At 37.9% G+C, this 15000-nt stretch overlaps 1 protein-coding gene across 3 annotated transcripts in view; it reads right to left on the reverse strand.

Annotated features, from left to right (window-relative positions):
* ZNF423 (zinc finger protein 423) overlaps positions 1–9906 on the reverse strand; it is a 1297648-nt gene extending 1287742 nt beyond the window's left edge. For 2 of the 3 annotated variants that reach the window (XM_044081972.1, XM_044081969.1), the window contains exon 1: positions 7349–9906. In XM_044081972.1, the coding sequence (XP_043937907.1) occupies positions 7349–7388 (40 nt within the window). In that variant the 5' untranslated portion in view covers positions 7389–9906. The remainder of the gene's footprint in view (positions 1–7348) is intronic. The other variant, XM_044081970.1, reaches the window with a different exon arrangement.
* Between the last annotated feature and the right edge of the window lie 5094 nt (positions 9907–15000).

Here is a 15000-nt window from a genome sequence, read left to right on the forward strand (position 1 = left end):
CGTGCATGTACATTCCATAGGTACACACACACACGTGCATGTACATTCCCACACACACGTGCATGTACATTCCCACACACACGTGCATGTACATTCAATAGGTACACAAACACACACACACGTGCATGTACATTCCATAGGTACACACACACACACACGTGCATGTACATTCCATAGGAACATGCACACGTGTATGTACATTCCATAGGCACACACACGTGTATGTACATTCCGTAGGTACACACACACATGTATGTACATTCCATAGGTACACACACGTGTATGTACATTCCATAGGTATAAACACACACACGTGCATGTACATTCCATAGGTACACACACGTGCATGTACATTCCATAGGTACACACACGTGCATGTACATTCCATAGGTACACGCACACACGTGCATGTACATTCCATAGGTACACGCACACACGTGCATGTACATTCCATAGGTACACGCACACACGTGCATGTACATTCCATAGGTACACACACATGCATGTACATTCCATAGGTACACACACATGCATGTACATTCCATAGGTACACACGTGCATGTACATTCCATAGGTACACACACACGTGCATGTACATTCCATAGGTACACACACACGTGCATGTACATTCCATAGGTACACACACACGTGCATGTACATTCTATAGGTACACACACACGTGCATGTACATTCTATAGGTACACACACATGTGCATGTACATTCTATAGGTACACACACATGTGCATGTACATTCTATAGGTACACACACACGTGCATGTACATTCCATAGGTACACACACACACACACGTGCATGTACATTCCATAGGTACACACACACACACGTGCACGTACATTCCATAGGTACACACACACACACGTGCACGTACATTCCATAGGTACACACACGTGCACGTACATTCCATAGGTACACACACACACACACACATGCATGTACATTCCATAGGTACACACACACATGCATGTACATTCCATAGGTACACACACACGTGCATGTACATTCCATAGGTACACACACACGTGCATGTACATTCCATAGGTACACACACAAGTATGTACATTCCATAGGTACACACACACGTATGTACATTCCATAGGTGCACTCACACGTGTATGTACATTCCATAGGTACACACACACACACGTGTATGTACATTCCATAGGTACACACACATGTATGTACATTCCATAGATGCACACACGTGTATGTACATTCCATAGGTGCACACACGTGTATGTACATTCCATAGGTGCACACACATGTATGTACATTCCATAGGTGCACACACACGTTATGTACATTCCATAGGTCACACACGTGTATGTACACTCCATACGTATATACACATACGTTTATGTCCATTCCATATGTATACACACACAAAGTGTGTGTACATTCCATACGTAATAATTGGAGATGAGGACGGATATTTCTAATATGGATTTCACACATGCAAGTGTGTGTGCATTCCATACATATACACACAGAATATTGGTACATTATATATATTACACACACACACACACACACACACACACACACACACACACACACACACACACACACCGATGTCAGTCAGGGATGAACCAGAGGTCAGTTGTTAATAAGGCCCTAAAGCCTCAGTCACTTCCATCTCCAATTTGGGACACAAGACTTGCTTATTAAGTGCCTTGCTACAAAGTCACCTTCTTTTTGGTTCAGTACATATGAAACTCCTGTCAGTAAACAATGAACAGATTTCATTACTTACTCCCACCACCACTTAACATAATTAAAAAGTCTAATAGTTTATTTTTTTACGAGAGGCACACTTAGTACTACTTCTGGGCAGCCACGGTGGTGCAGCAGTTAGCGTTGCTGCCTCACAGCAAGAGGTTCTCTGGTTCGATCCTCGGCTGGGGTGCCTTCTGTGCGGAGTCTGCATGTCCTCCCTGTGGTCGCGTGGGTTTCCTCTGGGTGCTCCGGTTTCCTCCCACATCCCAAAGACATGCAGTAGGTGGATTGGACACTAAATTGGCCCTAGTTGTGAGTGTGTACGTGTGTGTGCCTTCTGTGGAAGGTTGGGCGCTGGGCTGGCAACTCGACACTGTAAAACTCCACTGCCAATCATGAGCGGACAGATGATCCGCTGTGGCGACCCCTAACCGGGTAAAGCCGAAAGAAGAAGACACTTAGTACTACTTCTGTAATGATGCCCACATGTATCTTTATGCATTGTGGGGCAAGAAATAAATACTCCTCTTTATTAAAAAGGACACTGCTGCCTAGGTAATTCTGCACACCCTAATCCTGAAAACATACATGCATGCAAAAATTATTAACTAAAAAAGGTTTAAAAGGGTAGATGACTCACAACTAGAACACTAAATTAAATCAGTACACAATACAAGTCAGTTATTACCCTGGCACAGCAAAACACTGCACTAAACTGTTTTGGGGCTCTTCTGCAACAATAGTCTAATTTGCAATGAAACTACACGCATTAACAAAATATAATTACATGATAATAAGATCACGTGTTACTTCTCACCAGGTTACTTCAGATGTACTTTACAGAAATATCATTTTACTCATAAATGTCCCTGATTCTCTAAAATGTATATATTCCTTTGGACCTTTTTATCATGCCATCCACTCCTCATTAAATAGCAAATGTACTTTTTAAAACAGAGTAAATTTTTAATAATTGTTAAAATTATTCATCTGGTTTACAATGACAAGTGCATATTCACAGTGTACATCATAATCTGCCAAACCATTGCATGTCTTCCTTATCCTTGCAACCTTGTGTACAAATCTCATTCAGGTCACCCCATCAAAGTATTGGGAAAAGAGCACAGAATTTAGTGCCTCATCAGGATAAAATGTACAGTTTACAAAAAAATCTAAAATATGAGAAGTTCTGGATGCTTTTAAACATACTCATTAAGAAACAGGAGAGATATTTTCAAGAAAAGTAAAATATCTGGATTAACAAAAAAAACTGGCATCCAAAGCACTTTGCTTTAGGCTTAACTAACCAGATTACACTCCATACCAATCAAAAACGTGGCAGTCTGTAAAAGCTGGTTAGCAAATGCAATGAAAAGTAGTGCTAATGCTGGGGGTAATGTTCCTGAATATAGCCTATTGTTACTTCTACAGTCAACTCTGTAACTGAGCTCCACCGTTGAATAATTGACACTGCAAGTGGCACAACAGCAGAGTAACAAAGCGAATGTCAGTGTTTTCACAGCACTAATGTAGAGCACTAGGAGGGCCTCCTGCTGACAGCCAGAGCTGACACGACAATAGCTTTCAAAGGGTTATTACCGTCACACTTTTATTCCCGACATCAATCAAGACAAAGAGAATCCTTTCCATAAGACATTAAAAAATTCAACCTTTGTATCCAGTGAGAGGTAAACACAGCATTCCTTTAAAAGGAAACCATTCATTCTAATCAACTAACTAGAGTGCTCTAAATGGGTGAAGGGTTTTTATTTACCTCGCTTATAATGATGTAGAGTGCAACTTTTTTTTTTTGAATGACACAAATGAGGCAGGTAGATTGTTCATCAAAAGTTTTTTTTTTTTTTTTTTTTAAACAGCATTTCCCTCCCACATAAGGCTCGAATGTGACAGCAACACTGGAGCTTACAGCAGGGTAACAAATCTACACCTAATTAGTGCTTTTTTTGCTGCAAAAACAGTCTGATTGCTGACTAGTGTGTTTATGTATAAAATGTGATTTCTATCTGACAGCAATTTGCAAAGCTGTCAAATTCAGTGGTCAGATGTGTGCTTTACATTTAAAATCCGATTGTGCATGTGTTCCTTCTACCTCACATGCATCTTCAAAATGAAATAATTCTATTTCAAGGTAGCATTTGATTTCTGAAGTGCAGCCAATGACACTGAAACTCTATTTCATATAAAATGAATACCCTAACCTTATGGATCAAAATACTCAGTGAAGAAAAAAAAAAACATGCAAATCCAGACTAAAAGGTCATCTTCTCCTTATGAGATAACTCAGGAGTAAATACGCATTTCTGTAGTATATTAATGGAGAGGGGTTACTTTCTACCCGTGAAACTCATAAAAAATGTTCAGCTAAAAATATTGTATTCTGAAAAGGGCAACACACAGCAGCACAAAACTCTGGAGATTTCTTGGTAAGTTTTGTACAGAACGTCACTTTTACCACAAAGATAAGACTATTCATCGGACAATGGTAATCTATATGTTTTAAAGAAAGATGTTGCACAGCGGTTTAGGCTTCAGTAGCCAAATAAAACCAACTGAAACTATTATCCTTCATTAATTAATACTACATAAGATTAGGTTTCTTAAATGGAAAAATAATGTTCTTGCAAAAAATAGTTTAAATACTTGTAAAAATTTTCCATTCCAGACTAGAAGCAATGTTCAGGTTGAGAGTTGTTTCCATCACCTTCCAGCATTAAAAAAATCATGTTTATAAACAAGTTAAAAGCATATTTTTTGTCTTTTATAACTGGTGTATGATATAGAAAAGGAAAGAATAAAAGATGTTTTTTTTTTCTTATTGGATTATAATGGAATGGGTGTAGAGTAGCAGGATTACACACATTCAACTTTAATTTTACAACCAAAAGCAATAAACTGCTCATTTTACCCAACTACATAATTAATTCTACAGCACATGACAATGTGTAGATAAGCACATACTTCAGGTTGCCTGCTTCGTGCACTGTAACAGATAAAGCTGTTATTCACAAGAGTGAAACTGCTGACACTAGTCTGCTAGTATGTTATATATTACTATATGAAGTTTGGGTTCACCTCTGCCTCGGTATGTGGAGGCATTTATGAAGGACAAAATGCTGCCCTTTTGGGATGAGGCACACTTCTGCTAGTAAGTTTTTATAAAACTGTATTCAATAAAACTTCCTTCCTTAAGCTTTATGTTTATTTTTCCACATAATGCATAAAATGTCCTGAATGTTCAGTCTAATCAAATTTTTAATGATCAAATGGTTTTAAGCCCTACATACCTATCATTTTTAATTCTGCTGTTCATCTAAAATTTGGCCAATTCTCTCTCTCTCTTTTTCTTACCTCGATTAAAATTATAAAGTAAAAAAATACAAAGAGCAGAATTTACCACAATTAAAAAGATCACTTGGAATAACAGGTAACACCAGAATACCAGATATCTATAAAAATAAAATCACAGCAATTATAAGACTCTTGTAGTAAACAACACCAAACCATAAAGAACAGCAAGCCTTAGTCTACTCCTAGATTAAGGTTTACGCCATGAATTACATAGACTCTGTAGCATAGGTATTTCCCAAGCAGATTCACTAAAGTCTGTCACTAAAGTTACCTGCAGCTGGCAAAACAGATTTAGACAAAAAATGAACACAGCCTTTTTAATCATCTGGTTTCTAGACCATAACAGGAAAAATAAGCAGGAATATTTTACAGTTAATACACCAGAATTGGGCACAGTGGAACTATTTAGTCATTATTTATAAGCAGCTGTATCATTTGTTTAAACATCTTGCACTGTGCAACTCTCCCAAATAAATGCTTTAATACAATATACAGTAGACATATACTGTACATCACCTCATGTTTGAACTAATACTCTACAAAAACAACTCACAGTCTGCAAAGTCAGAAAACATAAACTATCTGTTTATAAGAGGAGAAATGGATGTTGGTTTTCAAAGGACAGCTTAAGAAAATACATTAAAAATGAAACAGTCCCAAGTATCAAAATGAGCTCCACATTATTCTGGTTATTATGCTCCAGGTTCTCTTATTGGGGCAATCAGTTTGTATGTTCTGTTCAGTAATATAATAATCCACCAGTTTGAAAAATACCCTTTTTAAAGACATGTCATCCCCTGTGCCTCTTCTACTTTAATGATATTTTAAGCATAGCATCAAGAAACATTTCCATAAAACAGCAATGTAGTAATTTGGATTGGTTATGAATGTCAGTGGTCCACCAATAACATTTTCAAATTATATTAAAAAAACTACAGAATGTAGCATTTGATCAAGCAAAGATAGAAAGCCTTTTTGTAAGATACATAAGGAACAATCCTACCCTATCCTAGACAACCCACAGGAACACAAACGTTATATAATTATAATGCAGCACATGCTACGCCAGTATCAAAGGGACTGAAAGGCAGGCACACGTACACACAAAAGGAAAGAATGTTAGATATCAATGTAAACTATATCACCTGGCTCTGAACTACTCCGCTACGTAATGGATGCCTATTATTCACAATCTGCATTTGTTCTACTGTCAGTCAGGATAATGTCACCGTTTCTTACACAATAAACAAGCTATGTAGGTTCTGGGATAAGATCTGACAGGTATGTCATTTCTTAGAATATATGACAAATGTGTGAAGGTCCTTTACGGGGTTTCTGGCTATTCAAGGCAATTGACAGGTATGGATTCAGTCTGCACCTTTGGTAACACTGGTTACATCACATTAAATCCCCAGTCCACAACCGGAAGTGATGGACAACGGGAAAAAACTTACTGCGCCCCAAGACCGATCTTTCTTGTCAAAAACGGTACCTGAACCGTTTTCATCTTGTTGACAACATGAAGACCAAATGTAAAACAAGCAATCGGCGGGAATTTTTTCAAATTAAAATGAAGGTTCTTGTACAGGAAGTGGAACCCTTATTTCTAATATAGTAACAGTCAACGGACGGCTTTATTTTGTGCAGTATTTTTGTAAAACAAGTTATATGTGTATTGGTCTCCGAGGACTCCTCTGTTTGTAATTAGAAAAAAAAATCATTAAAAGAAGAAAATTAATATGGAATGTAAGACAAAAATGAAATAAATCACAACATTAACCTTTGCTCCCTTTTAGTCAGTGGTTAACTGTGTAACTTTCAATAGCTCAGCTCTCTTCTAGACAGTAAATCGCAATAATAGTTTGAGGTTTCCTAACAACTCAGCTTCAGAGTCGGTCTTAACAGAAATTTGGCTGTCTTCTACAAGTTTTAAAAACATAGGTCAATAACTTATCAGGGGAAAGTAGATTGGAGTGAATTGGTACAAACCACAAGAAACGTGTATAACGGAATCAAATACTAGACCAGTCCGTGTCTATGTTGTAATATATCGGTCACTTCTCAGGCAACCATTGATGACTGCTCGATGGAGTGCACAAAACAAAAGTAAAACATCGCTTCTGACATTCACAATACCCGCCAAGCGTGGGCAGAACATCTGATTGGTCACGCTCGAACTCAAGCCCTTTTCCAAAGCCACTAAAAGAGAGAGAGAGTGTGAGTGTGTGAGAGAGCAAACACTTACCTTTAACGGATCGGGGTTTGGCCTGTTTCCTTCTGGACATGTCCTGCTTCGGCTCGACTACCTCGTTTCAAAGTGCGTGTTACTTGTCTTGTAAAGTGCGCAACAGTAGTAATAAATCACCCCAAAGACCGTTTATTTGATTTGTTCACTTCTTCGCCTGTTGCAATGCGGCAACTTCGTTTTTTCTTTCCATGTAGAGTCCCGCAACACTTGGCAAATGCTACCCTTTAAGGGGGTGGATGAATATATATTTGCCTATTTCGTTTGTAAACTTTTTTAAAAAGGGCAGTAAAATATAGAGTTAAGTGTAAACCCTGGAATTTCTTTTTCCCAGCTGCAGAAAAATATAAATATATATAGATATTTTATTTTCTATTCACCCTTAAATAATACAAAAAAAAACAGTCGTTTTACATCCAGTCCATATTAGTCCCACATTATTTGTCTTTTTTTAACACCCTAAAACAGCAGCAAAGCTCTATTTTCCTCCTTTGAAAAGGTGTTAATGAGCCGCAATAATCTGATCACCCCCTTCAGAAGAAGGCGAATAATGTGGCTATAGGAAGCGTGATTGAGGCACTCCTCTCTGCTAAGCCGCAGACTCCCCGACTTGCCTCCGACAGCACTTCTGCAAACAATAATGCAAGTGTTTCTTTGCCCCGAAGTCTGTGGCACTAGCTGCCTCCATGTGTTACAGTCTGGGAGAAGGTGGCAGAGTAATGGGGTTCATTCTTGGCACCCGAAACCTTTCTTTTTAGCGCTCGCCGCCAGCCTGCCTCTCTTCTCTTTGTCCTGGCTCGCTTTCCTCCTCCTCCTGATCTTGCTGCTAGGGCTGCAGTGCAGACACACATAATAAAGCCAAGCTTGGCTGGAAATGTAGCTGAGTCCCAGCAGGAGGATGTGAGGAGTGGAGTCCCGGCGGGGGAGCGCTCTGATCCCGTAGGGAGCCCTGCACAGCCTGCGCTCATCAGACGGAGAGAGAGCCAACAGCACCGAGCCCTGGACAGCCATGGAAATACAGCTCCTCGGAGTGAGAGCCCAAAACCCGGATATGGAGTTGGAGTGGCCGGCACAGCCGCACGGACTGGACTGCACCAAAGCAGCCAACGCGGCACTTCATCTCTTCCCAGCCTAAAACTTTGGACGTCTGCAGCTACAGCCAAGGCAGCTTGACTATCCTCCACCGATTTCAGGATTGAAGCATATGTTTGCTGGATTTATATTTTTATTCTTGTATTTTTGCCATTTTTTTTCTTGTCTGTAATGATGGACTGCCGTCCTTGTGTCACTTGCTGCCCTGTAATAGCTTTATTTACCGATGTCCGGTGAAATCCATAGGATCTGGACTGTAATTTATAAGGGGATAATTTTAACAGACATAACCCTACCGCAATTGCAGAATAAGAGGAGGAAATGTATCTGTCATGCTTATTAAAAGGGCTAATTATTATCTTGTTGATTTAAGAATTTGGACCCTCATATGAAAGAAAATAGAACCATTTTTGTAACTTCCTGCTTTTCACATAAGATCTAGTTCTGTTCAGGCACGCATTTTTGATTTGCGTTTTATTCTGCGTTAAATCCCCAGATTTGTTTACGTCTCAGAATCGGAGCACATGCATAGACAAGACATGTTAGTATAGTGGACCCTCTTGGACGCCTGTCTCCACCCACACATGCACACACAAGTCCCCTAGGGTGCCTGCTCCATACCTTACATTTTTTCGAGTTAGTGCTAGCCAACACTTTCCATTACAAATAAAATACACTAGCAAATTACTACTATAACTTGTGTGTACCAAAAGAAGTCACATTTGCACACATCAGTCTTGCTGATTTTTTATTTATTTTTTTTGCCTTACACGTCCAGTATGACAGCACATTAACAGGAATACAAAGGCAAGGAGGAAATGATCTGTCATGCAGACCAGCACACAATTTCCGATTTTTGTTTTATGCATCTAAGTGCAGTAGGATTCCGATGGTTGTATTCCAGTGGTGATGCTTTGACTCACAAAGCTATTCAAAACAGCACAAGATAAGGGCATAAAGAATGTGTGACCCAGTGAATACTTGTTAGACACTGCAGTATCAGCGAGAAGTAAAGGGCCTGCATCTGCTTGGGTTGCTTGTGCCACTGATGGGACTGCCACATGGCATTTGGGAGCTTGCCAGAAGTATAGGTTGCCATATTTCTATAATGTGTAATCTATGCAGAGGGCAAATGCCTTTAAAAACTATAAATTTATTAAAACCCTAGCCTAATGGAGCAGCTTACATTTTAGAAAGGCACACTTGTATGGAGCAGAACCAGTTATACGTTTATAGTGTACTCAGTAAATAAACACTCCACATCTTCTGTGCTGTTATTTATTAGTTTTTTTTGGTTACTGAGCATTTGCACTGGCTGGTAACTGGCTGCTTATAGACATAATCCAGGAGAGTAAGATGTCTGTGACTGCACACAAATGGATTAAGTTCAGAACAGGCAATGCTTTATCTGTTAAAGAACTCTGGGCTACCTGACCATTAACTGGCACTCTTCAAGACAGCATGCTATGTATATGCTATTTAACAAATGTGCGTTTCTAAGACTATATGTAGCTATATACTTAAGTGTAGAGTTGATTTATAAGACGATGGTAGTATTATTATATGTTGTTTTAAATTACTGTCTTTCTATGTATGTGGTTTCTTTTTGTCTGTCCCATGATGAGCTGATTGCAGGGAATCTCATTTAATCTACACTTGACAATAAAGTTACTTTCGACATTTCTGAGTTTTGTTATTAAGCATAGTTCTATTATGTTGCCAGTGACCACAGCTTAAAACAAGGGCATACATCTCAGTCACAAAGTATTAAAATCATAGCACTGGATTTTAAAATAATAGCAAAAGGCACAAAAGAGGATAATTTTCTTATTTATTACCTTTTAACAGAAGGTCTTTAGATGCTAGGCCTTATATCACTGGTAATAAGAAATCTTTGTTTGGGCTTATTTCATTTAGTTAATAATGTATGCACCTTGAACAGAAAATAAAAAAAAAGTAAATCTAGTAGGAGAAAGGCAAATCGTAGCAGTTAAAAAGAGATAAGAGCCAGGGACAGTTCATTGTAACAGTGGACATTAAAGTCAAGGTGCAAAAAGCAGTCTCTCACTCAAGTTTAGCAAAGCAAGAAACATTTGATATATTTACACAAAAAATGTCAGACAGTAAATATGACTGTAAGCTATAAAATAAACCCGACCATTTGATCACCAGTTATAAAAAAACAAAAATATTCTATGTAGATTGCCCTAACTGTATTCCTGGTGTAACAGTCTCATTTCTTTATTGTATTAATTGCAACCTTATTTTTTTCAGTATAATAATAATCTACTTTGGTCTGGCAGTTAGTGCAACGGATTAAGGCTATGAAGTATTAAGTAGCTGCTTAGTGTAGCCTAGGGTTCAATTCTCTCAGCCTTCATTTGCCTACCATGTGACTCTAAGCACATCACTAAACAGTGTTCCCAGGCAGAGCCTGAAAAATGTTCCTGTAGATCAGTTGTCTAACTTGGTTAACAAATATATACAGACAATTCTATGTTCCCCCTCAATTACTTGAATAAAGAATATGCCTGCATTAACACAGACATGTTAATTCTATCTATTTTAGGTCTTTATTTCTCACTACAATTTCTGAACCATTTTTGTGTAATTTTTTGACTATCACTTTTATAGTTTTTCATTTTTATAATAAGTGTAGGCCAGGGAAGAGAATTTTGAATATCCAGTTAAAGATATTTTGTTTAATATTTTCCTGTGTTTAGTTGATTTAGAATCTGGATAGAAGACACCTGAATGGGGGAAGCAGCTGGATAAGATGTCTGTCCTCAGGGAGTGGTGTAGCAGCTGGTGACAATGTGCACAATTTTTACATGGGAAGGACAACATATAGAGAATATGAGCAGATAATCAGAGTATCCATTTATTTCCCAGCCAGCTGTGCTTTGAATGAACATCCTGTATGTTGAATGTATCCACACTGACTGAGCATGTAATGACTATTGTCATTTACTAGTTAATGAGCAGTGGGCAGTGTTTGTTTGTTTGGTTGTCTTTAGGATAGGGTGAAGGGTGGTCATATACTGTCTGCTGGGAAATAGGCAGTGGCAGAAAATGGCAGAGCAGTTAAGTTTGAACTCAGTGGTTGGAAAAATGTATAGAATTTCTTGTATAAATACATAATTATTAAATACCTTTTAGCCAGCAGAGCACAAAATTTAAGGCAACATAGATTCACAGCAGAAAGTTCATGTCAGACAAATGTATTTGGTTTCTTGTGCCGTCGGAGTAATAAGGGATGGGACTATGGATGAGAATGCCATAGCCAACATGAAGACAATGCATTTGTTTGTTAGTTAATAACGTGGATGGTCTAATTCAAATGGACCTTTTTAGCCATAACTTTTCCAAAGGCAAAGAGGAGATGACATACAAAACAAGTGAGACAGAGGTCATTGCAGACCATGTAAACATTTTCAGATGATGATTAGCAATAGTTATAAATAAGTTACAGGTGGTAGAAATATGACAAGTAAAATGTTATTTTAGAGAGAACAAAAACAATACAGTCCTCTAAGATGCTTACTTAATAACCTGACATAAGTAATTTCAAGCAACACTGCTTCCGTTTCCTGAACCCACTTTCATCCAGTTCAAGGTGATCGGGATTTGGAGCTTTTCCCAACAAGTAATGGGCACAAGGCGAAAAGAAACCACTGGTAGGAAACCCGTCTATTTCAGGACACACACACACACACACACACACACACACACACACACACACACACACACACACACACACACACAGACACACACAGACACACACACAGACACACACACAGACACACACACACACTCACACACACACACACACCCTGATAAGTTAACATCACGAATCACCTACTAATGTGTCTTTGAAGTGTAGAAGGAAATTGAAACTCCAGCAGAAACGTGTGAAAACATGTGTGAAAAGTGTATGCAATTCAGAAGGCACATTCAAAAGCAATGCTAAGTATAGACCCGTTGTTGATTTCTAGCAATACTCATACAATTTCAAGTAGTCAGACTTTAGGTAGGTATTACAACACACCGGTGTGGTTTTAAACAATATATGCCATCATGTATTGGGGAAAAGGAAGACTTGGTTTGTCAGAGAAACAGGTCATGAAGCTTTTTAATAACTGTAGGCAGGATGTTGGAATGTCATTAGTTGTACAGTTGTTTATTTTCAGGTGGAAGTGTGTAATACTGAGAAGACATTGCCAGTCGTGGTCACTTTGTGTTTGGGGATAATTAATGTGTACTGGACCTAGTTTAGTTTAGTATCTTGGATAGAGTAAGATACTGTAGCAAGCTTACTATGGACAGAAATCAAGTTTAGACTGACGTTAGAAATTAACAGACAGTGCAACAAGTTCAAACTTTATCATTTCTTTCAATACTTTATTTTGGACTGGTCAACAAAATCTTTCAGTTCAGTAAAATATCAAACACTTTCTGATGCTGTCTCCTTTGTCAGTGTGTACTGTGCTTAATAAAACACCGAGAAGTCCACTGTACTTAAGAAATGTAATGCAGATTCAACATCAATTATTAAACTCACTAAGATTATAGAGGTACAAATCAAAATATTTAATTTAACCGCACAGATATAAAGCTTGGAGATCCTAGTTTTCACTGCCAGAAACTTTTTTTTTTGGTAAAATATTTAATTCTTACATTTATTATAGCAGCTTCCATAAATCTTAGAGGTCCCAGTGAGCATAACTTCATGGTCAGAGTTATTTCTGATGTGGTGAGGGGCTGTCTTTCCAGACTTATTTTCGTCTAGAAATTTGACAGCTCACACATTCATTCAAGAAATCTGCTTATTAACATACAAGTTCATTGTTGAATTCTAGTTATTATTAATTATCTTTCCAAAAATCACTTTACCATTTTCTATAATAAAGGTATTGTCTTTGCATCTAAATGTTGGGAAATATACTTTTGTTTATTTTAAATAAAACACTTATTCCCACAACGTAGATAAATGCATAAATCAGTGCTACCATGTCGTTTTCTGCATATGAATTACCTACAGCTGAAAATAAGTTCCAAAACAAATTTTGCAAACTAAGACACAATTAAAAAAAATGGAAAGTTAGTCTGCATATAAACTGTACAAAACCTCTAGACCCAAATAATTTAATATAACAGTGTATACTAAAATTATATGCATAGTAAAGTAACGATTAATGCTTACAATCCTTTACCACCTTTGGCAAATGTGCAATATTTCCAATGTGGCCCTGATTTTGCTTAAGTCATAGGTTTGAACAAGCACAGAATATGTTGAGTCCCAGTAAACCCACTACCATTAATAAAGGAGCATAATGACAATTTATTTCATGTTTATGCATTTCTGACAGTCTGTAGATCTAATGATCTTTACAGCTTTCTAGTATCAGAAAGCAGTGTGTGATGATTTAAAGTATCACTATTCACAATTTTCTAAGTATTTCTAGTGCATTTAAACTTTATAGGGCTCCCTAGCACTTATAATACAAATTTTGCATACTTTTTATTACTGTTTAGAATCATCACAGAACCATTCTTATAAGCTCTACAAGTACTGTTCTCACTAAAGTTAGCCTTTTATGTTTGGGCATATCACTAAGCTTACATTTTACAGTTAGCAAAACCTGCATACAAAAATCTTCAGAATGCATTTATGTCTTTTCAAATGTGGAGTAGAACAAAATCTCTTTTTCTCTTCTGTGAACTAATGTTATTTGTTGTTTACAGTTTTAAAGCCGGAGACAGAGAAAAATGTTTAGATTTAATTTACATGTAAAACAAAATATGCAGAATGCTGTTGACCTGAAACCATTCAAAGTTATTGCAAGTAGCACACTAAAATCTTTACAAATTAAATATATCTGATCAGCATTCTATAAAAATGTTGATAAAGTTATTACATGGCTTAATTCAGCTGTCAGAAGCTCTGTCTGAAGCAAGATAGTCAACTATCACCTAATACTTTTACTTTACCTACCTATAACAAAGCCACACCCCTCCTTTCATTTTCCAACCAGTCCCAACAACCCACATTCTTGCCCTAATCCAAAAACTGAAACCAGGCTCTCCTTCAGCAGACCAACTACCTGCTGAATATCTGCAGAAATCTGCCAAGTCGATTGCTTACCCCATCTCCATTCTGATCAATAGAAGTATTAGCGAAGGTCACGTCCCTAACATCTGGAAAGCCTCCCATATTATCCCCCTTCACAAAGGTGGAAACTCCACCGAATTCTCCAACTACCGTCCCATAGCCCTTCTTTCTCCTTTGGCCAAGATCATGGAGAAATGCATCCATAGGCAATTGCTAGACCACCCAATCCACAATAACTTGCTCTCTAACTCTCAACATGGTTTCAGACCCTCCCATAGCACTACCACTGCCCTCCTTTCCTTTACAGATTGTATTAACAAAAACCGTAACTGAAATATTCTTTCCTCGGCACTATTTATCGATCTGTCAAAAGCATTTGACATGGTCAATCATCAAATTCTGACAGATATCCTCAAATCCCTGGCCTTAGATGCACTTTCTATCAAAT

The sequence above is a fragment of the Protopterus annectens genome, chromosome 8.part1 (genome assembly GCF_019279795.1).
Source record: "Protopterus annectens isolate FY-2018-M chromosome 8.part1, PAN1.0, whole genome shotgun sequence".
Lineage (NCBI taxonomy): Eukaryota > Metazoa > Chordata > Ceratodontiformes > Protopteridae > Protopterus > Protopterus annectens.